This window comes from Rhincodon typus, chromosome 1, assembly GCF_021869965.1.
Source record: "Rhincodon typus isolate 14 chromosome 1, sRhiTyp1.1, whole genome shotgun sequence".
In the NCBI taxonomy this organism is placed as follows: Eukaryota; Metazoa; Chordata; class Chondrichthyes; order Orectolobiformes; family Rhincodontidae; genus Rhincodon; species Rhincodon typus.
Window position 1 is genome coordinate 120,105,298 of NC_063332.1, and position 24,871 is coordinate 120,130,168.

Below are 24,871 nucleotides of genomic sequence, written 5' to 3' on the forward strand. Positions count from 1 at the left end.
GTATATGGGAACTTGTACCAAAATTAAGAGCACTGTCCCACAACTGAATCATACCGTAAGCAGTGTCTCACATACCATCCTTTAGTGTAAAATATCCTCGTGGCAGTATAGTGAAATACAGCCAGGAGGGAGCTGCCTGAGGAAACCTCCATGTTTTTGTTAACATGTCAAACACATGACGTAATGATTTACCACCAATCTCCCCTGCCCCCTGCTTGATGTTGACCACCAATACTCGGTGAAGGACTGCAGTGTCCATCACCAAGAAGTGACAAATAACATTTCCCTACACAAGTTCCAGACAATGACTATATCCATCAAGAGAGAATCTCACTATTTCCCCATGACATTTAGTGGCATTACCAGCGCTGATATCCTATTATCACCATCCTGTGGATTATTGTTGACCAGAACCTAAACTGCCATATAAGTATTCTGTGGTTAGAAGAGCAGGTCAAAAGATAGGAATTCTGTGGACAGTAACTTACTGCCTGTCCACCATCCATAAAGCAAAAGCTAGGAGAGTTATAGAATATTTCCACTTGCCTGGATGGATGCAGATCTGGTAACAGTTAAGCTTGATATCATCCAGGAGAAAGCTGTTGACTTGATTGATGTATCCAACTTAACCATTCACTCCTTCTACCATCGATGCACAGTTACAATAGTGTGCATCATCTACAAAATGCAGTGTAGGTATTCAATAAGGCTTCTTCAAGAACACCTTGCAAATCTTGAACCCTTACAATCTGGAAGGACTGGGACAGCAGATGGAAAGGAATATCACCAGCTGCAAGTTACCCTCCAAACCCCACATCCCATCCTTGTCTTGGAACTTCCTCATTGTTGCTGGCTTAAAATCCTGGAATTCCCTTCCTTACAGACTGTGGGTGTACCTAGCGCATATTGACTGCGGCAATTCAGGAAGGTGGGCCAATAAGCATCCTTTCAAAGGCAGCTGGGGCTGGGAAACAAATGATATCCTATCTAGTGACATCCCACATTCTATGGAATAATTTAAAAAATACTCCTTTACATATCAAAGTTAAAGGATTAAGTTTTTCAGATTTGTTGAAATCAAGTTTACATTGTAAATCTACAGCTGTAATATGGATACCTTTTAGTACTCCCAGGTTTCAATAGGCATTAAAATGCATATGCTTTTACATAACAGGTGAATATTTCAGAGTGTTATCTTTTAATTCTTTTTAGCCTTGTCTGAGGATGTGTAAGTGGATTGTTGTTTTATGATGGTCTAAATTTCTATTGAACTGAAGAACATCCAGTAAGAGAAATATGTCTTTGAAGGAAAATAATACAGAAAATACTGTATGAAACTGGCAATTTAAAATCAGTTATTTCATGTTTGCGACACACCTTAATTGTCGTGACCCTGAAATACAATAAAGTGTATTCCAGTTTAGTCCTTGGTTGTGTGCACCAAGAACGGTTTACTGCTCACCCTGGAAGACTTAATTGAATAAAGATTCTTTTGATTTGCATACATGTAGGGTGAGAGGGCTTAGTGCGAAGTTTCCAGAAAATCTCTGCACCTTCACCAAATCAGTGCAGAAACATGACCAACTTGCCCTTATTACTGCTGGCCCATCCTACCTGTTTCATTGGTAGCCATGTGGGGAATGTGCTTCCCACCCACAAAAACATACTTCAAAAAAACAAGTTTACTCTGAGGCTGGAACCCAACATGTCTGAGTGCGGGCCTTCTTTCCATCCATTTTGAATGCAGAGGTTATTGCATTATGATAGATTTGTTCCTGAAGTTTTGGAATCTGTGTTTTAAAGTATTATCGGGTGAAATGATGTGGTTTTATGTGAAATATATGAACTATTTTCCTGATATATTCAAGCATTGATGTTGATGCTCATTTTTGCATGGTTGTTTCAAAGGTAGTTTTGTAATGTTACAGTGTACAGATTCAAGTCCAAGGAATGTGGATGGTTTATTTAGTGTGATAACAAAATATGCTACCCACAGTGTTTTTTAATTAGCTATGTGCAGCTTTTAAGTTCATGATAAGGCCTGTTTATTGTGATTTAGTTTATCTAAACGGCTGATCCATGCAGAACACAGTGGTCTCAAGTTCAACTTCTGTTTTGTGCTGTGTTAGCTATTCTTTGTTAGTGATGCTGGAATGGAGTCTCTTGAATTAAGGTTGAGGAAAATCAGCCATGATTAACATCACTATCCAGGATTGCCTGGATGTTAGATGAGGACAACAGTAAATGTGGCTCTGCTGTTATATTTTATTTTCTGTAACACTTGAACTGTTAAGAGTGTTCAAAATCAAACACAATAAATAATGTTGGTGAAGGTGCAGGATTTTAAAATTCTTGAACTAATTTTATTGAATTGATTTCAAAATCATAAGGATAGGAACTATTGCACTGATAGCTGATGGTTGGTCAAAAAAACTTCATGACAGACTTGGCATTGAGAAACAAAAATTGGAAACCGATTTTTTTAAAATTCGCTTGCGTCCTAATTTCACCGTAACCCCACAGAAACTGAATCCTCCAAATTCCAGATAACAAGGCCCAAAACGTCAGCCTTCCTGCTCCTCTGCTGCTTGGCCTGCTGTGTTCATCCAGCTCTACACCTTGTTATCTCAGATTCTCCAGCATCTGCAGTTCCTACTATCTCCAAGATATTTATCACTTTGCTTTTAGTGAAGTGCAACTTTCTGATGTGCCACTGTGATGTGGTTCCCTGGGTGAAACACTGCTACCAGCATAATATAGTCTCAGTGATGCCACACTATATGTTAGCTCATGTGACATATACATCACACAGATTGGGTTCTTGTTGAGACAGATATCTTAAAGTTTGTTCACAACATTGACAGTTATACATCATCTGGGATCCTAGCATACTGATTGTGTACATAATTGAATAAGTGAACGAACTACTCTTACTCCACTACAATGGAAGATAACTGAATAGGAGGCTGGTACTTTTGTATCATGATGTCATGTAACTGTCCTAAAGATAAACTGCCTGTCATGTTTGTAATCTGTGCAATAGTACACTTAGTGATTGTGCACAAACTGATAAATTGGTGACTTTCAAGCGAAGTTGTGCATAAAGTTGTATAATTGAATGTTGTTAGCTATTAAATATGTGTACTTCCTGTCTGTTTTCTTTCTTACATATTACGCAACACTGAAGTATGGAAACTCTGGAGGGCCTTTGGTGAACTTGGTAAGCCCAATTACATGTCATTTCAGTTTCTTTCATGACTTAACTAAAATGTTTAGAAACGTAGAAGATAGGAGCAGGACAAGGCCATTCGGCCCTTCAAGCCTGCTCTGCCATGCATCACGATCATGGCTGATCATCCAACTCAATAACCTAATCCTGCTTTCTCCCATAACCTTTGATTCCATTCACTCCAAGTGTTATATCTCGTCGCCTCTTGAATACATTCAATGTTTTGACATCAACTACTTCCTGTGGTAATGAATTCCACAGGCTCACCATTCTTTAGGTGAAGAAATGCCTCCTCATTTCCATCCTAAATGGTCTACCCTGAATCCTCAGACTGTGACCCCTGGTTCTGGACACACCCACCATCGGGAACATCCTCCCTACATCTACCCTGTCCAGTCCTGTTAGAATTTTATAAGTCTCTATGAGATTCCCGCCCTCATTCGTATGAACTCTAGCTAAAACAATCCCAACCTAGTCAGGCTCTCTTCGTACATCAGTCCCATCATCCCCAGAATCAGCCTGGTAAACCTTCACTGCACTCTCTCGAGAACATGAGCATCCTTCTTCAGAAAAGGAGACCAAAACTGCACTCAATATTTCAGGTGTGGTCTCACCAAGGCTCTGTACAACTGCAACAACACATCCCTGCTCCTATACTTGAAACCTATCGCAATGAAGGCCAACATACCATTTGCCTTCTTTACCGCCTGCTGCGCCTGCATGCTTACTTTCAGCAACGTGGATCTGCTGCACACTCTCCCAATTTGCAAAACATACCCATGGTATAGCTTTATTGTATCATGTTTTGAGTATTTCTTCAGCTCTTCTGAACAGAATAGACACTAACATCTGGATGTTGTTAAAGAGTTAAGATTTAGCATGGTTTTATCTGTTGAAAAAAAAGCTTATGCTATGCAAAACTTCAAAGCACATATCAACTTCCGAATCTAACAGTGGCAAATACAATCAATGCTTTTTGGAATAAACCCTGGAGTTTATTTTTTTTAAACTTCTTTTAAAACATTATCATTCTACAGGATGGGGAGGTTATAGGAATAAATACACTGAAAGTCACCGCAGGCATTTCCTTTGCAATTCCATCAGATCGCATTGCAACGTTTCTTACTGACTCTCGCAATAAACACACCAAAGGTAAGAATGTTAAGTGCATCAGCTAAACTGGTTCATTTTCTAAGGTGGCACGTGCAACTGTAAGAAAACATAGTCTTGATCACCACAAGAATAACAAACAAATAGCAGCCACTTCTGCTATAATGTGTGAAACCTAACAGCCTAGGCTATAGCAGGAAGCAATTGTTTTGAATGAAAATGTGGGGAAAGGCTCAGGGCATTCTGCTATTCAAAGATTGGATATAAAATTGGAAGTAGTTCTTGAAATCTGGTCAAATATGCAAAATCATAAGTATCCATTTTGTAAAGGTGGTGTGCTCTGAAGTGGTGTGGTCTGAAAATATGATTTTTTCTTTTGTAACATCACCCACAATCTGACATGTATTCCTGTAAACATGAAGCAGGAATATGAAAGGGGGAAAAAATGTGTAAATTTAAGAAATGGTCTGAAAATTGATTGCCTGCCTCAGACATTTGGAAAGGCAACACAAAGCAAATCACGCACACAAAATCTTTAAATCATCTATGTCAACATTGTATTCAATCAGTTGTATTTTAAGGATGTGCTGAGGTGGCATTTTAAAATCTCAATCAGTTACAGGAAGATCCATGCAACCATATTGTTCCTTACTCGATGAAGGACATGTCTCAGTAATGGCAGATATTTGTATTTTTAGTTTATATGTACCCAGATGTAAAAATGTTCAGTCCTTACGTATAAGTTTAAAAAGTTAATAAGACTGTAAGAAATAGGAACAGATGTAGGCCATTCAGCCCCTTGAGTCTGCTGTGCCATTCAATAGGATCATGGCTGATCAGATATTCCTCGCCCCCACTTTCCTGCATTTTCCCCATAGACCTCGATTCCCTTTCAGATCAAGGATCTATCTATCTCAGCCATAGATATACATAAGGACTCTGCCCCTATGGTTTTCTGTAACAAGGAGTTCCAAAAACTCTCAGCCCTCAGAGAAGAAATTCCTCCTCATCTCAGATTTAAATTGGCACCCCTTTACTCTGAGACTATGCCCTCTGGCCCTAGATTCTCCCATGAGGGGAAACATGGTCTCAGCATTTATCCTGTCAGCCCCTTAAGAATCCTATATGTTTCAATTAGATCATATTTCATTCTTCTAAACTCTAGTGAGTAGAGCCCATATCTACTTAATTTTTGCTCATAAGAGTATCGCTGCATTACAGGGATCATCCTAGTGAGCCTTCTCTGAATTGTCTCCAATGAAATGATATCTTACCTTAAACAGGGAGACCCAAACTGCTCTTAGTACTCCAAATGTAGTCTTATCAGCACCTTGTACAGTTCCAGTAAGACTTCCCCACTCTGATACTCTAACTGCCTTGAAATAAAGGCCAACATTCCATTAGTCTTCCTGATTACTTTTTGTGCTGGCTTTCAGTTACACGTTCTGGTACAAATGTATCTGCTCTTGAAAAGAAACACCTGGAAATGTTACTGTGGCGATAAATCAATTCTGATATCCCTCTCATGCAGCATTAGATAATTTATAGGTATCATAGAAACCCTACAGTGTGGAAACAGGCCATTCAACCCAACAAGTCTACACCAACTCGCCAAAGAGCATCCCACCCAGACTCACCCCTCTAACATATGGCTAATCCAGTTGACCTACACATCCCTTGACACTGTGTGGGCAATTTAGTATGGCCATCCACCTAACCTGCACATCTTTGGACTGTGGCAGGAAACCAGGGCACTGGAAGGAAACCCACGCAGACGCGGGGAGAATGTGCAAACACCACACAGGCAGTTGCCCGATGCTGGAATTAAGCCTGGGTGCCTGGCACTGTGAGGCAGCAGAGCTAACCACTGAGCCACCGTGTTGTCCCAATACAATAACCTGAAATACAAAAACACTCTTCACAGAAATTGTGGTTTATTTGGGAGGTCTTTTGGGGCTTTGGAGGAGATTTTTATGTACTGGTTTAAGTCTGACACTTCTGTGTCAAAGTTACAATGCGATAACAGCACTCCACTTTGAGCTACATTTAAGTTATTTCAGGTGCAGACTTGAAGAGGTGATAATATCACAATAAGGCTGGAAATGGGAAATTCTATAGCGAAAATCTGAAAGGATGTGGACAATTGAAACTAAATGGCAGAACAAGAGGATTTTTATTTTGTACTTATATAGTACCATTTCATAATAAAAATACCCAAGGTCCTTTATAATCCTAGTAATAATAATGTTGTTTTATTCAAAGAAAAGGTTCACTGGCCAAAGGTAGAATTGCAGTGTGACTCACATCAAAAAAAGTCATATGAGACTGAATGTTACCAAAAAATAGCTGACTGTTAATTTTGGTAAATTGTAATTATCCAGAGGGCAGTTAAGAGTCAACCACATTGCTGTGGGTCTGCAGTCACATGTAGGCCAGACCAGGTAAGGATGGCAGTTTCCTTCCCTAAAGGACATTAGTGAACCAGTTGGGTTTTTCCAACAATCGACAATGGATTCATGGTCATCATTAGATTCTTAATTCAAAATATTTATTGAATTCAATTTTCACCATCTGGCCTGGCGTGATTTGAAGCCGGGTCTACAGAACACTATCTGGGTCTCTGGGTTAATAGTCCAGCGATAATACCACCGGGCCATTGCCTCCCTGATTATGAACTTATGATTTATATGGAAGCTGAGACAGGCTGTACTTGGGAGAGTAAGTTATAGGATCTGCCTGGTTAATGGGGGTGCCCATGAGCCTCCCATGTTCCTTTCTACCTTGCACTCTGCATGAAGCCCATCAGTACTGAGCTTCTGCATGTTCTCACACACCATTTTGAATTATGATATCATGTCTCCACATTACCCCAAGCCCTACAGCTCAGTCATTCCAACCAGCGAGCTGCACAGTCCCTCTCTCAAATCCAGGTTGGTTGTGACCATCAATGGCATGCCCCTCCCATAGTAACCCATGTCTTCCTGCACAGTATCATCTACCCCTTCCCCCATCTCACATTCCTGTAGACTATCTCCCCTTCACAAATATTGTCCCCTCTGTAACCCTGCATTCTGTCTGCATAGAATTGATGACCCCAATTTCCCCACCACAGCAGGGCCCCCTGATAATCCCATGTTGTGGAGTTTTAATTTCTGGCAAGTGAAGGGGTTTTCACGCAACTGATACTGAGACCCTGAGCTCACTCTCAATGCACACTTCTATATTCTTGCAAACGGTGGTGGGTGGGTGTGTGTGCACACGCGCGTACGCGCTGAGGGATCTGACTGGGGAAAAAGTCCACTTAATTGGTTATTTTTAAGTATACTTTCCACTTGCCCGCCCCATTTTGTCAGTTTGAATATGTATACCCAAGACTTCCACAATTTTCACCTCCATTAGGGTGAAGTTGCCTAATTAAATGTGACAGACACTGCCCACTGAAGTCTACTCGCATGGCCTTACCATTTCTCTCAACCACTCATTGAGCGGGTTGAGATTTCCTGAATGACCATTGATCACAATCTGCAGCCTTGACTCTGTGATGTTTACAGCATCCAAGTATTTCTAGTATTTGAGGCCACAAGAAGAACACTCTTGTAGGAACCGTATGTAGCTCAGTATCTTATTGAACAGAGGTTTGAGACAGATGACCAAAAGCTTGATCGAAGAGGTAAGTGTTAAAGAGTGTCTTAAAGTAGGTGAAAGCAAGAGAGGTGGAGATGTGTAGGGAGGAAATTCCAGAGGTTCGGGCTTTGCCACCTGAAGGCATGGCCATCAGTAGGTGAGCAATTAAAATTGGAAAGTTCAGTGTTCAAAATTAGAGGAGCACTAATGTCCTGAATTATAGGGGTGGAGGAGGTTACAGAAGTGGGCAGAGACAATGCCACGGAGGGATATGTGAATAATAATGAGAATTTTAAGTTTGATGCGGATAAAGTGTTTCCCATATTTGGAAACCTAGAACCGGGGGCAGAGTTTAAAAATAAAGACAGTATCACTTGGGTCAGAATAGGAGAGTGTCCCTTTTACTCAAAAGTTTGGAAACGTTGGAATTCTCTGCCACAGAGAGCTGTGGAGGCTCAGTCTTTGAATATGTTACAAGTAGAGATTGATAAATTTCTTATACAGAGTTATGAGGATGGGTTGAGTAAAAGTCTTTAAAGTGTATAAACAGCCGTGATTGGATTGAATGGTGGTGCAGATTTACCGGGCTGGATGACCTACTCCTGTTCCTGTGAAGCGATATTTAAGCTTGCTGACTTGCACTAACTGCCAATAGGATGGTGCTGCGAGTTACTACAAGTTTATCGAGGATAGAACGTGCGATACTAGGCAGAAGCCTGTTGGGAATTATTGAGTGAAGAAGGTGGATATAGGCTGTTGTAGTGATGGTGCACATGAATGGGCAGAAGCTCAGATATAATACCAACTGTGTGCTCTGACCATTGCCAGGAATAGGCTGGAGTAAGTGACTAGCAAACGGAGGGGGGGATTGAAGACTGAAGGTTTGTGAACTTTTGGAATTTAGCTTTAGTCACTCCAATGTTTAGTTGGAGAAGATCTCTGCTTATCCAGCAGCGGTGTGGCAGCACCTTCACCACATGGTGGTTCAAAAAGGTGGCTCATAAGCAATGGTATAGAGCAATGGGTATTAAATGGTCGCTGTGCTCACAGTGCTCAGGTTCCAAAAATGAATGCGGAATATAAAAGAATAAATGCAAAAAGTAAAACCAAGGCAAAATAAAAGTGATTTTTCTTTATTATTTCATGAAATGTCAGCCAGCATTTGTTGCTAATTCACATTTTGCCCATGTGAAGATGGTGAGCAGGTGCCTTCTTGAATTGCTGTAGTCTGCTTGGTGTAGATACACTCCAACAGACTACAACATATGTACTGGTAGGAAAGGAGTTACTTGTTTTTGACCCGGCAAATCAAGATGGTATGTGGCTTGGAAGGAAAGCTAAAGATGATACCCAGGTGTCTGCTATTCTTGATTTCTAGAGTTTGCTGGTTTGGAAGGTGTTGTTGGTGGAACCTAGTGAGATGTTGCAGTGTATCATGTGGATAACATGCACTGCTGCCACAGTGTGTCTGGTGGAGGGAGTGAATATTTAAGATGGCAGATGGTGTGCAGGTCAAGTGGATTGCTTTGCTTTTGTTGATATCGAGTGTTGTTGGAGCCTCACCAATCCAGGCAAATGAAGTGTGACTCCTGACACGTGCATTTTAAGTGGCAGTCAGGCTTTGGGGGAGGCAAGAAATGAGTTAGTCTCCACAAAATACTCAGTCTCTAACCTACTTTTTATAGCTGCAGAACATGGCTGGTCCAGCTCAGTTTCTGGTCAATGGGATCGGCAGCAATGTTCCTCCTAACTTTTCCTTTTTGTTAATCATTGCACAAACTTCCCAAGGTCCATATGGAGCAGTGACCTCCACATCTGGACGTCAGTGAGTCAGCATCCCAATTGTCATGTGCGGAACCTCCCAGACAGCTGCAGGTCCACACAGTATAGAAGGAACATTGGCCAACAGGATGATGATAGTGCATGATTCACTGGTGATGCCATTGAAAGGAGCTGGTTAGATTCTCTTTTGTTGGTTGTGGTCATTGTTTGGTACTTGTCAAATGTCATGATTTATGATGAGAGCTGAGGGATAAATTGGAAATATGGGCAGAAAGTATTTTTTAGCTATCGTGCCTTTCTTGTGTGTCCTTCCGACGCTGATTATTAGGATGCAGTTTGTCCCTAGTGATGGTATGAGCATGTTCAGGAGCTAGAACAAGTGGTGGAAGAATGTTACCCCTGTTGGGTGCCAGGCTGGTAGCTCAATGCATTAAGAAAAGGAAGCAGCAAAAGAAAAAAAATACATTTGGAAAGCCAATTGCCAATACCAGGGTAGAACCCTCAGAATAGAACTGCTGTACTAACTTAATGTAGATGGTAAGCATTGTATAGATGTTTATAAATACAAGGAATTTTATTGTAAATATAGTTATTTAAAATATTAATTGTTAATTGCCAAATTATTAACAAATAATTTATTTTTCTTTGTGCTTGATAAAGATGTTACAGGTCTGAAAAAGCGTTTCATTGGAGTGAGGATGCTGACCATAACTCCTGCGTAAGTTTATAAGTTTTATTGCTACTCACTGTCTTTTCAAAATACTTCTGTCTGCACAAAATATCTCCAAAATCATAAAAATGGCTGGATCTGAGAGCAGTTGATGATCCCTTTTAAATATTGCTAGAAACATTTACCTCCCAGCTTCCAGCGCAGAATCAGGAGCTAACATAGAGTGTGTGGCAGAGATCGGAACAGTGTCCAGAGCCCTTTCTACATCATCTGACCCTGATTTGCATTAATCCAGCAGCTCCCTGCTTGTTCTGCTGTGAGATTTGTTGTCCGTTTGTATGAGTGGACAACCGTTTTTATTATGGCAGCTCCACTTCCCACCCAGTTTTGGTCCCAGATGGCTGAGAAATTGGGCAAGCAAGAGAAGCAGTACAACTTGGCAGTATTAGGCCTAGGAAATTTGAATTCTTGGTATGGTCTGCAAGTCGCCGGTCAGTTTTCCACCGGAATAAAGGCGGAAGCGGCAGCTGGCAGGGACCACCAGGATGTGGCAGAGAGGAGGTTTCAAGAAGAACTAGCAATTGGGTGTTAGGGGAGAGGATGGAAGTTGAAACATGCGTTGGTAGGTGTCCTTAATGTTTCTTTATAGGACCAAGTGTTGTTTATCCTGGCCCCATGTTAAAAGTCTAAAGATATTAAAAGATTTACCATTTTTGGCCTCTTCTCATCCTGACCCCTCTTCCTATTACATTGACCTGATGGGAAAGCAACATCAGCTTTCCAAACTGTTTCCATCCACTATTCCTTAAAGTCACAGTCTGCAGGATCAATGTGAACCATTACCAGGAATTCCACCCTGTAATGTGACTACCATCATAGTGCAAATTATTTTCATGTTTGGTATTGTTTACACTCAGTGGAATGATGAATTATGTTAAAAAGATTTCATTTGCATCAGTTTTGAATATTTATTCTGACAACATCTATTAAATTATCTTGACAGAAGACCAAAAAAATGACTTACTAGTTAATCAATTTCTTGTTAAAGGCTGATTTTTTTTTTCTGTTCTTCAGCCTAATTGAAGAACTGAAACAAAGAAACCCTGATTTTCCTGATATAAATGCTGGCATTTATGTACATGAAGTGATTCCAGATTCACCAGCGTTCAGGTAAGTTCTTCCTTTTTCAGTACAATGAGTAAATAACCTTCAATAAAGATCTATAAAATAAATGAATTCAAGAGATTTGCAGAATTGTACAAAATGTAAGGGAATGAAGCTGATTATGTTCTTTCACTTTGCTTTCAGTCCTATGCCAGATGTTTGTGAGCATCTGACAGAATAATCTGAATGCTCTTGGTGACGGTCTTCTGCTCCCTGTTAAACACAATGTAACATCTCCATCAAAGCCATTTTTCCTTATAGATAGCCACAGTACTCATCTTGATAATAGTAGAGTGCAAAACTGCTGGTCTATAGATGATATTGGATACTAATTGAGAGCTTGTCATTTTGTTTTCCAAATCAGGAGCATCATCCTTCTCATGTTGACAGATTGTTATAAAGTTTTGACTCATGCTTATCTTCTGCCTGCAGATAGTTATTTGAGGGAGATAACAACATTGACTGCTCAGTTATGTTTTATTTCAATGTTGTCAAGGCCTAATCTTGTACTATTAATGAGCTTGTACATTTTTGTGCAGGACCAGAAAACCATAGAATGGATATAGCACAGAAGGAGGCCTTTTGGCCCATAGTGCCTCTGCTGTCTCTCTGCAAGAGCAATATAACTCACGGCATTATGCTGCCTTTTCCCCACAGACTTTTTTTTGTTTAGCTAATTAATCAGCTCTCTTTTGAAAGCTGCAATTCAGTTTACCTGCTGCACACCCTCAGGAGTACATCCAAATCCTAATCATTTGCTGCATTTCTTTTCTACATATCCACCAGTCACTTTAAATTAGTCTCCTTTGGCTCTCAATCTTTCTATGAGTGGAACATATTTTCCCAATCTACTACCCTCATGATCTGAAATAGTTCTATCAGATATCATTTCAATTTTCTCCAAGAATAGTCCAAGCTTTTCCAATCTATCTACATAACTTAGGTTCCTCATCCCTGAAACCGTTCTAGTGAAACTTTGCCGGACCCTTTCTAATGCCTTTGTGACCTTGCTAAAGTGTGGTTGCTCAGAACTGGACACTTTACACCAGTTGAGGCCAAACCACTGTTTTATAGAATTTTATCATTACTTCCTTGCTGTTAAATGCACACAGCATTCGCAACAAAGTTGATCATTTGAAGGCACAAATAGAGGTAACAGGATATGATTTCATTGGCATTACGGAAATGTGGTTATATCCAAGGATATTTATCATTTAGCAACAATCTGCAAAAAAGAAAAAGCAGGTGGGTTAGTCCTCTTAATGATGATGAAGATCAGTAGTGAGAGATAATCTTAGATCGTAAAAGCAAGATTTAGGATCTGTTTAGGTGGAGATTAAAAATAACAAGTGATGCACACATCTGTGCAAGTTGTTTGTAGGCCACCAAACAATAATGAATGTTGGGCATAGGCTAAATCAAAAAATGGAGATGTTGGTAATGTGGGTAATACTGTAATAATGGGCACCTTCAAATTACATGTATTCTGGCTAAATCTGATCAGCACCAATGTTTTGGAGGACACATTCCTAGACTGTGCACAAATAGGTTTCTGGAGCAAATGTTGAAGAACCAACTATGGATCAGGCTATTTTAGATTCAGTATTATGTAATGATTAAATTTGTAAAGAAGCCTTTGGGAAGTAATGACCCGTAATGTGATAGAATTAAGTTCAGATTCATATTAAGTATGAATGTACTCAGGTTCATTCTGAAACTAGGTCCTTAAATCAAGACAAGGAAAACTGTGAAGGTACGAGGGGCAAGTTGGCTATGGTGGATTCAGGAAAAGTCACCAAAAGATTTGATGATGGATAGGCAAGGGCTCCTATTTAAATGTGTCAATATACAAATTGGGAGTAGCAGTAGGCCACTCAGCCCCTTCAATCCTTCTTCGCTATACAATAAGATCCTGATCTGATGACTTGACATTTCTGCCTACCCCCAATAACCTTTCACTCCCTTACTTGTCAAGAATCTATCTTGCTCTGCCTCAAAAATATACAAGGAATCTCTTCCATCACCTTTAGAGGAATAGAGTTCCAAAGACTCCAACGCTCGGGAAGAAAATCATTTCTCCTTATGTCTGTCTTAATTAGGTGATCCCTTATTTTTAACAGTGAACCCCTCGATCCACACTAGCCCACAAGAGGGAACATCCAATTTACATACATCCTGTTAAGACCCCTCCGGTTCTTGTGTATTTCAATCTAGTCCATCTTATCCTTCTAAACGCCAGCAGATACAGTGGCCTATCCAACCTTTTCTTATAAGACAACTCACTCATTCTAGGAATGAGTCTAGTAACCTTCTCTGAAATGCTTCCAGTGCATTTACATTTTCTTTAAATAAGGAGACCAGGATGTAGTCTCACCAGCGCCCTGTATAACTGAACCAAAACCTCTTTAATTTTGTGTTTGATTACCCTCACAATAAATGATGACATTCCCTTCATTTTCCTGATTATTTACTGTATGTACATACCTTTATAATTCATATGCTAGAACACCCGCTTCTTCCCAGAGCTCTGCAATTTCTCACCATTTAAACAATATGCTTCTTAATTTATTCTTTCTACCAAAGTAGACAATTTCCCATTTTTCCACATTTTACTCCATTTGCCAGGTCTTTGTCCACTCACTTAACCAATCTCTACTCTTTTGTAGCTACCTTACGTCACCTTCATAACTAAGTTTCCTAAATAGCTTTGCATCATCTGCAAATTTAACGATGATATCTTCACCTCAATCATCTATATGATTTATATAAATTGTAAAAAGTCGAGCTCCAAGCCCTGATCCTGTAGCTATTACATCTTGCATATCAGAAAATAATCCATTTATACCTACTTTTTGTTTAATTTTGGCTAGCTATTCTTCTCTGAGTGCTAATGTGTTGCCCCCAAACCATGAGCTGCTTCTGAGACATTACTTGTGTATTTTCTATAATAAAGACCAATGAAAATTACCTGTTCAATTTATCAGCCATCTCCTTTTGTTTCCGTTATTAATTCCCCAGACTCAATTATTATAGGACCAAATCTTACTTTAACTCTTTTTTTTCACAGAACTATAGAAACTCTTTGGCTATCTGTTTTTAGATATCAAGCTCGTTTTCTCTCATTATCTAACTTTCCATTTTTAAATCATTCTGTACGGGTTCTAATATTATGCCCAAGCTTCTGACCTGCCACCCATTTTTGCATAATTATTTGTTTTATTTAAGCTTTATTCTCTCTTTAGCTCTTTTTAGTAAACATGAACAGAATTTTAGAATTTTTCTTTCCAATTAAAATGAGTCTGTTCTGTGTATTCTGACATGTCCTCTTAAATGTAAGCCATTCCAACTCTAATGACCAATGCCTTGGTCTAATTTTCCAGCTCATTTCAGCTACCTGTGCTTTTATGCCCTCATAATTGCCCTGATTTAACCTTAAAATCCAGAAATTCAGCTAATGTTCTGGCGACCTGGGTTCAAATCCTACCATGACAGATGGTGGAATTTGAGTTCAATAAAGAATCTGGACTCACCTCTCTCCCTCAAACGGTATAAAATTCAATGACATTCTGGTTGCTGCTGTGTAGGGCTACATTTAATATGAGACGATTGTTCTGTCTTGTTGCACAATACCATGTCAAGTATAGCTAGCTGTCTGGTTGGTTCCAGAATGCGCTGGTGTAAGAAAAGGTCTGTTTTTACATTTACTTGGGGACGTGGACATCGCTGGCTAGGCCAGCATTCATTGCCCATCCCAAATTACCCAGAGAGCAGTTAAAAGTTGACCACATTGCTCCATGTCCTGTGGAATCACAGGTAGGCCAGAGCAGGTAGGAATGGTAGATTTCCTTCCCTAAATGACATTCATGTACCAGATGGGTTTTGCCAACAATCAATAATAGTATCATGGTCATTGTTAGTCCCTTAATTCCAGATTCTTTATTGAACTCAAATTCCACCCTCTGTCATGGCAGGATTTGAACCCAGGTTGCCAGAATGTTAGCTGACTTTCTGGATTAATAGTTTAGCAACAATACCACTAGGCCATCACCTCCCCAATCTGATTATCTGGCTGCCGCTGACTTGCCTGTCTTGGGCTCCTCTGCTCATCTGTTACCCTGAGTGTTGTGCTGATTGCCTATCTTAAGTTTTTATCACCAACCTACTCCATCAGTGGCTGGTATCTACTTGTGATGAAATCCTTCTTCACTCACTCATTTAGTCTGCCTGTCTCACGCATGTTCCTCTAAAGTACTACATGCTCCTACACATTCCTCAAAGACACAAAAAAAGGAAAGGGGTATCAATTATTTCTAACAAAAGAATTTGAAGATTGCATCGGGTCAAAGGAAGCGACTAAAGATGATACCAGATAATGTAAGCCTGGGAATTGGGAGCAGTTTAGAACACAGCAAAGGACGATCAAGAAATGGTAAAATGAAAGAAAAGACAACGCAAGAGCAAGTAACCGAGAAGCTAAAGGTGCTGGAGGAGCTTCTTCATGTTTGTGAAAAGGAAATGAATTTATAGCGAAGGACAGGGAAATGGCAGAGAAACTAACAAATTACTTTATGTTTGGGTTCATGGAAGAAGTCACAGAAAATCTCCTAGAAACAATAGGTTACCACGGGATTTGTGAAACTGAAGAACTGAACGATTAGCATTGGTAAAGAAATCATACTTGAAACGTAAATTGGGTTAAGCGTTGAAAAATCATCGAGACCAGATGAGCTACATCCAGAGTGTTGAAGGAGATGGCTAAAGACATACTGGATGCATTGTTGGTTATCTTTCAGCAATCTATAGATTTTGGAAAGGTTTTAGCAAAGTGACAAACAGCAAATGTAATCCCCCAATTCAAGAAGATAAAATATAAAGTCACCCCCTCCTGTTGTCTCATCAGAGAGAGATGGCTGGTGGTGGTTTAACCTGTAGGTCACCACACCTCAAGCAAGGGGAGAGCTTAAGAAGGACGGACCCTGCATGGTAACCTCTCCCAGTGTAGGAATTGACCTTGCACTGTTGGCATCACTCAACATCACCATTGAGCCATGCAGGCAGCTCAGCCAACTGGCCCCCATTTAAGAAGGTAAGGAGAAGGAGAATGGAGACCACAGACCTGTTATTTAGCAGAAAGTGTTAGAATCTATTGTAAAGGATATGATAACTGGATACCTACTAAATAATAATACTCAAAATGCCATAGGACACGTTTGATGAGGTCCATTCGTTAATAATGCAATTAGTGCGATACAGTTTTTATTTGCACTAATGTTAAATTTTCAGTAGTCTTCCCTTTGACCTACCATTCGGCATGTCTTTTCTGCATTTACCAAGATGCACAACCACAACCTAACATCCAACCTCAATACCCTGGTTCCCATTTAAAACCCATACTCTCTCTCACATTGGCCATTCCCCTAGAATGTGCAATCACTAGTGAATATCCCCATTTCTGACAGCCAATATTCAGCACCATTCACACCTCCTTAGATACTGAAGCAGTCCATATCCAAATGCAGCAAGACCTGGTCAATACCTAAGTTTGGCCTGATAAGTGACTAATAACGTTTCAGCCACAGAAATGTCAGACAGTGATGATCTCCAACAGAGAGAATCTAACCTTTGCCTCTTGACACTCAATGGCATTGCCATTGCTGAAACCCCCACTATCCACATCTATTGACTAGAAACTGATCTGGACTAACCATATAAATGCAGATGGCTACAAGAACAGCTCAGGGGCTAAGAATACAAAAGCAAGTGTCTCACATCCTGACTCCCTGAAGCCTGTCCACCATTTACAAGACGCAAGTCAGGCGTGTGATAGAATATTTTTCACTTATGTGGATAAGTGCAGCTTTGACAAAACTTAAACTTGGCACCATCCAGGACAAAGCAATCCACTTGATTGGCACCATATCCATAAACACTGACACACAGGAGCAGCAGTATGTAATGTATAGATTGCATTACAGAAATGCACCAAAGCTTTAAAGACAGCACCTTCCAAACTCATGACCACTTCTGTATTGAACGCTAAGGGTGACATGATAAAATGCATGAGAACACCACCAATTGCAAGTTCCCATCCAAGTCATTCACCATCATGACTTGGAAATATATTACCATTCTTTCACTGTCACTGGGTCAAAACTCAGTACTGCCTCCCTAACAGCACTCCCTAACTACACCAGTGATTCAAACTTGCAGCTCACTGCCACCTTTTCCAGGGTCAATTAGGGGTGGACAATAAATGAGATAGCAACAACTACAGATGCTGGAGTCAGAGATAACAAAGTGTGGAGCTGCAGGAGCTAGATGGCCTAAATGTGGATTTTACCAGTTTCAAAATCTCCCCACCCCAGGCCTCATGCCACGACAAACCCTCCCTCTCAAACCCCCTTCCTTGACCTGACACAACCTGTCCATCTTCTCTCCCACCCATCCGCTCCTCCCACCTCACTGACCAATCCCCACCACTCCTGACCTGCACTCACCTATCACCATCCAATCTACCCCAGCCCCACCCCTCCTCTCTCTCTTTATTTCTGAGCTCCCTTCCCCCTCCCCATTACTGAAGAAGGGTCCCGACCCGAAACGTCAACTTTCCTGCTCCTCCAATGGACAATAAATGCTGGCCCAGATGTAAAGCACACCCCTGAATGAATACTTTTTAAAAAAGCTCTACTCCTTCGGTCTAAGCTGCAGGTTTGAATGAACGTGGGTAATGACTAATTTCACCATCCACTGCCAGACCTAGCTGGATTACAGTAAGCAATATTAGCCCCTCCTGTCATCTATTTACAGTTCTGGGATGATCTTGAATTGGAAAAGTAGTCCAATGCTTTTTTTCTCTAATGTAATCTATCTGCTTAAACCCTTCTCTTCTATCCACAAATCCAGTGAGAAATGTGAGGAGTTAATGAATTTCTCTGTCACTCAGTTTTGAAACCAACTGATCAAATACCGGCTTATGTTCAACCCTTCACTTAGCCCAGTGGGTCTCCTCTAAACCTTGTCCTATTTCAAACCCTGGACTTGTTTCCTTCTCTTGTATCTCTCCTACCTCCCCTCATGTCATATCTGAGCTAAATTTGTCTGAGACCCACCTACCACACACTCAAGTCTATTACACTCCTAAACTAACCCCTAGTCCCCTTCAGTCTGTCTGTAGCCTTTGACACATTTGATATCACTAACCTCCTCCAGTTTCATCCATCTCAATGGGACTGCATTCAGTCAAATTTTTATTTTTATCTGTCTACTCATAGCCAGAGTAGCACCATTTTTGACTTCTCCTCCCATTCCCTCACATTTACCCTTGGTGACTGCCAAGGATCACTTACCTTGGGTCCTCCAATTTCTTATTGAAATGTTACTCCTCAGTAGTATCATCCAAATGCCCAGTCTCAGTTTTCACAAGAACACTGCCACCCAGCTCCATCACACCACTTTCATTCTTGACTCTTCTACTGTCTCTAAGTTGCAAGATTGCTTATCTGATCTCCAATAACTGCATGAGCAAAGCCTTCCTCCAATTAAAGATGAGAATTGGGTTTCTAAAATCCTAATTCTGTATGTTTCCCTCTTAAAAGTTTGCTTCCAAATACTGGACACCTGCAGATTCTTGGGAAGATTTTCAATTTGCCAGCCAACTGTGAGTCTGGAATTTTCACATCTGCTTGATTTTCAATTTGGCAGTTTAATAACTCTCTTTGTCAAGACCCAGAAATTTTCTTTTTGTTTTAAAAAGCATGAACACGTGTTAGCTCTTGATCCATGAGTAATTGTATTTCCAAACATTAGGTTGGGCTGAATATTAGCTCAGTAGTTAGCGCAGCTGCACAAGGGTCCTGGGTTCGATCCCACCCTCGGGCAACTGACTGTGTGGAGTTTGCACATTCTCCCTGTGTCTGTGTGGGTTTCCCCCCACAGTCCAAAGATGCACGGTTTAGGTGGATTGGCCATGCTAATTTGCCCACAGTGTCCAGGGATGTGTAGGCTAGGTGCATTAGCCATGGGAAATGCAGGGTTACAGGGATAGGGTAGGGGGAGTGGGTCTGGGTAGGATGCTGTTTGGAGGGTTGGTGTGGACTTGATGGACCGAATGACCTGCTTTCACACTGTAGGGATTCTATATTTTAAAAGATGCAAAGTTAACAGAGGTGAGGGACAGAAGTTCTGCCAGCATTACACTGGCTAAAGAAAAAGCAGCTTTTGCACGGCAGCCAAGGTGGTGTCTGGCTTGATGGTACATAGGGGAGAGAAATTCGGCAACAGGAAATTGTTAGAGTGTCAAATAGCTGATAGATAGTCGATCTGTACTAGCGCATGGAATTTGAAAAATGTGCCAAATGCCTGAAAGGCTGCACCATGAAACTGAACAGGTCAAGGGCATTGAAGTAACCAGGAGAACAAGTCCGTAGCTAGCAGTACATAAATCAACCGAGAGAAGAGACAAATAGGAGTGACATGTGATTTTCTGACTACAAGTTCCCCTGAAACAAAGAAGTGTTAATATCTGCAGTTTACCATCCCTGTTAGCAACAAGACTAAGTTGCTTCCACATTTTTTTCAGCCTTTCACTAGGTACCAGTATTTTCCAAATCTTACATGAAAATAGCTTTTCAACGTTCACAAATATAAATGAGATTTGGACTACTTCAATGCATGTAGAGAAACATATTGAAGCTGATAAATTGGTATCACCGATTTAATTAATTTGTTCACTAAAGTTGATGGTTACATAAAAGGAATGAAGAAATGGCAGCTAAATTTACAGAGAACAGCAAGATAGATAGGAAAGTATTTTATAAAGAAATAGAAACAAAAATCTGGCAGATGGAGTTTAATGTGGGATAATGTGAAGTTTGGCAGGAAGAATGAGAAAGAAATGAGAATGAGAAAATTACTTAAGCGGAGTATGACTGCAGAATTCTGAAGTACAGAGGGACTTGTGTATTCTAATTAATGAGTCACAAGTTAGTATGCAGTTGCAGCACATAATCGAAGAATGCTGATGGGATACCGTCCTTTAATATGAGAGAAATTGAACACAGTATACAGGGTGTTGGTGAGACTACATCTCAAATACTATGTGCAGTTTTGGCCTTACTTAACAGAGGATGTTAGCATTGGAGGAAGCTCAGAGCAAGTTTACTAGATCGATGCTTGAAATGACTGCGTTGTCTTATGAGGATAGTTTGGACAGGCTGGGTTTGTTTCCATTCAGTTTAGAAGAGTGAGGGGCAACTTGATTGAAGCGTATAAGATCCTGAATGGTCTTGACGAGGTGGACTTGGAAAGTATTTAACAATCTGATCTCCTTATGTTGAATTCGGCAGCAAAAGATCTTAACAGATTTACTATAAATCTATAGTTTAGCATAAATGCCAATTTCAAGCTTTCCATTCTGGACCCTGTCCTTGCCAGAAGCCAACTCCCCACTCGGAAGAGGCCAGATGTGTATTTTTAAACACCTAGCACAGCTACGATTTGAAACACACACTTTCCAGGCTAAAGGCAGGGGCACTACGACTGTGCACTGAGCTCCTCCAAGCAGCCAACTCTTTTTTTTTTTATTTAACCTATTTTTTTTAAATCAACCTGTTCAGAGATGTAATTACACCCCTCTGGAGCAGGTGGAACTTGACCCTGAGCCTCTTGGTCCGGAGGTATGGATACTAGCACAAGAGGGCCCAGGCATCCAACTCTTAAATGCAAAATCCAACGAACATCATTCACTCAAAATCAACTCTGGAACTGTTCTTTTAGACCCTTAAAGGGACCTGCATTTCTAACACTGACAGAAAGAATGTTTCCTCTTATAAATCAGTCCCAGACTAGGGTGTGCCCTTTTAAAATTAGGCGTCACCCTTTCAGGACAGATGAGAATTTTTTTTTTTATTCTCTCAAAGAGTTGTGCAGCATTGGAACTCTGTATCTCAAGAAGGCATTGGAGGTGGGGTTATTGAATATTTTTAAGACCGAGACGGATAGATTTTTGATGGGCAGTCAAAACTAGGGTTATTAGGGAGCAGGCTTGATGGGCAGAATGCATGCCTATGAGGCTTGGTGGTTGAGTGTTAAAATCAATGTCTGTTTGTTCTTCTTGGGTATAGTACTAAATCTGGAAGCCTCCTGGTTGTTATAGGATTGAAATAGTGCCAGACACCAGAGCAATCCAAGTGCCCATTGACCCAACTAGAACAGCAACACTGTTCGAACTGAGAGAGTAAAATCTGCCCAGCAAGAGAGTGCTGCAGCAGAACCTCCATAGAACAACTGGACATTGGAGAAATGCTGCCATCCAGAATTAACCTTCATGTATAGTGAATGTATTTTGCAATAAAACATCATGGACCTACTGAAGTTATTTTCATATTAGCTTTGTAAAGTTATTTTCATATTAGCTTTGTTGCCATACGTTGATATATATCCATTTTCTTACCTGTAGGGGCGGAATCCAGGATGGAGATGTTATCGTCAAAGTAAATGGAGTTCCCTTAAACACAACCAATGATTTGCAAGAAGCTGTGAAGAATGAGTTCCCTCTGCTGCTTGAAGTTCGCCGGGGAAACGATGACATACTTTTTAACATTGAACCTGATTTAATTAGCAACTGAAACTCAGCCGTCGTAATTAACCCTTTCCGGCCTGGGATATTCCCCGTCGCTGTTTTTCCCCATTAACGACCAATCAAGCTGCTGGAACAGATGGCACAGTGGAGTAAGGCAGTTGTTTGTGATGCTGCCTGTCACCTCTGGGCGATACCTACCCTCCTCACATTACATCCCACTTGTGAGTTCCTGTTAAAAACCTGTTCAGTCTTCCCCACCCTCCCACCACCTAATCCCATGTTCAAATCTTTAGCAGTTACAGCTGATAAATGCTATCGTTTGCTACAATTGGTGGGTGTAATTTTTTTCACACTTGTCTGAATTACGAGAGACATATTCCCAAAGGTTAAAGGACTGGTTTGAGTTGGTGGGAGGTTAAAGAATTAAAGTATAACTTAGTGTCATTCCTGCCCCCTTCCAGTTTTCACAGAGGTCAGATGAGGGCTGGGCTAACTCCCAGGAGGAAGGTTAACAATTTAAATACAATGAAGCTGTCAGTTTCATACCAATCCACAATTTCACATTTAACTCTGACAGGCTGGAATTTCCAGGGTGTTGAGAAATCCGACAGCTCAAGGAAGGTGAAGATGATGCCCTCTATCCCAGCCCGCCCCACCCTCTATCCCAGCCCGCAGTCTGGTGCTGAAGGCCCTGTCTGCCTGGCAACGAATTCAGCCTGTTAAAATCTGGAAACTGTCAGCAGGTCAGGCTGTGTGTGTGCGCGTGTCTGTGTGTGTGTGTGTAGACAGAGAGATAAATAGAGTAAATATTTCAAGTTGTAAGCTTTCATGAGAGCTTAATGGCCATTAATCTGAAGCATTAACTCTGGTTCTCTCTTCAGATGCTGCCCGATTTGCTGAGTATTTCTAGTACTTTTTATTTTTTTTTATTTTGGGTTTCTAGCATCCTTGGAGCCTCTTAATCTGTCAGGCTGGCAGTCTGGAAATGCAATGAAATACATTAATAAGGTCCTGTGGTTAAATTTGGCAGTGCCTGAGGGGAAGCTCGTCTTTCAGGTTTTCCAGTCTCAATTCATTCAATTTCCCGACTCACTTCTCACTTTGGAGTGAAAGTGCACCCTTGTTCGATATTTATCACTGAAATTAGGATGGAGAGAACTGAACATGAGAGCAGTCATTAGCCCTCTTTCAGATCACCCTGCCTTCTTTCCTTGTCCTTTTATAACCTGTTCCTTTAAGCAGTATATCCACAGAATGGAAGTGAGATCCTTCTATACCAATACAATTCAAACCCAGTAACACCATCAGGCTCTGTTCAACAGGTTTGGTTGACAACGTGAATCAGGATGTAGTGATGGCGACTCCCTCCAGCAAGCTTGTCAGGACATAGATTGTGGATCAGAGGACACCCAGTTTGAAAATATTATTTTACATTTTTTTGGGGACTAAGAGAAGGCTTCTCTAAGCTTCGCAGTGAAGCCTTATTCTCCTTTGCCTCCGGATTTCCCATCTTAATTCCAATCGTGAGGGACCCCCTCATAATTTTCTCCCTGCACCCACCCATTCACCCTAATCGAGACCAGCGTTCCCTGCAATTTTTTTGTCTGCTGTGCAGGCCTCTGAGGTCTGTGTGCAGCGGTGGCTTCTGCAAGCGGATGATGCTGATTGGCCTGGGTGGAATCTCCCAGCAGCAGCCTCCCGGCTTCGAGAGAACGTTATACCCAAACTAACCATTACTCCACCAACAGCCAGGGTCCGTTTTCCATAACAGTCCCTCATCCACTGGCTTCCTGCTGCCAAATTGCCACTCTTGTGCACTGGACACATTATGGAACTGACTCGATTTAGTTTGGGCTCTGGGACATGTATGAAAATGAAAGGCCTGGGCACATTGGGTATGCCAGCCACTTTAGGACTCCCACACACCGTACCTGCTGTCCCTTTGAAACTTGACTGTATACCAACAACTCTTCTTCAAGAAGAAAAATTAAAAGTTGAATGGACTTTTTGTACAGTTAGGCTGCCAAAAAGTCTGATTGGGCAGTTTTGAAATAATGGTCATGCGCTAAACTCATGCAGGCTGCAAAGGGTTAAATTCTACTTCCTCAGGCAAACCATACACTTGGAAAATACGTTTTATTAAATGTTCTTTATGAATATACAGCATTTTATACTGAATGTACCAAGAGAGTTTTTAACAAGTTTATACACAAAATGCCATTTAAAAGCATGAAGAATTGGTAACCGTTCATAAATGAACGTGTCTGTTTTTGAATAATAATAGAAATATTACGAATAGTGCAGGCATATTTTCTGAAGTGACATGATGTTGTAAACAGATAACATGACAGGTTTATTTTGTCCTGGAGTAATTTACTTTGGGTCATTAAACTGCCACATGACTAAAACAGTGTTATGAAATCATTAAGACTGAAATTTAGCTTTTTTTTTCTTTTTCTTCGATCTGGAGGTGTCATCACACACAACAGCGACCTTTCCACCACCAAAATCACCATGACTTGTTTATTTTGTTTGTTTTTTTTATACCTACTGACCAAAAATTTGGCTTCGTAGTGCCGATGATTACAGCGCTACAGGTGTTTAACTTGACCACATAACCATCTCCTTAGCTTCTCCACTGCGACTATATCCAGCGCTGAATGAGCAAAGTATTCTTCCCATTAAATAGTGAGATAATGGAAGTTGGTCGCTG

The 24,871-nt window shown here is 40.8% G+C and overlaps 1 protein-coding gene across 2 annotated transcripts in view; it reads left to right on the forward strand.

Annotated features, from left to right (window-relative positions):
- LOC109929562 (serine protease HTRA3-like) overlaps nt 1-24,501 on the forward strand; it is a 43,526-nt gene extending 19,025 nt beyond the window's left edge. The window contains exons 5-10 of one of the 2 annotated variants that reach the window (XR_007263673.1): nt 3,188-3,220; nt 4,267-4,381; nt 10,406-10,463; nt 11,490-11,585; nt 16,480-16,665; nt 22,036-22,079. Coding sequence is in view for 1 of the 2 variants with exons in the window: in XM_048605326.1 (XP_048461283.1) it covers nt 3,188-3,220; nt 4,267-4,381; nt 10,406-10,463; nt 11,490-11,585; nt 22,036-22,204 (471 nt within the window). In the remaining variant the exon portion in view is untranslated. Of the gene's footprint in view, nt 1-3,187; nt 3,221-4,266; nt 4,382-10,405; nt 10,464-11,489; nt 11,586-16,479; nt 16,666-22,035 lie in introns of both variants that reach the window. The other variant, XM_048605326.1, reaches the window with a different exon arrangement.
- The last annotated feature ends 370 nt before the right edge of the window (nt 24,502-24,871 follow it).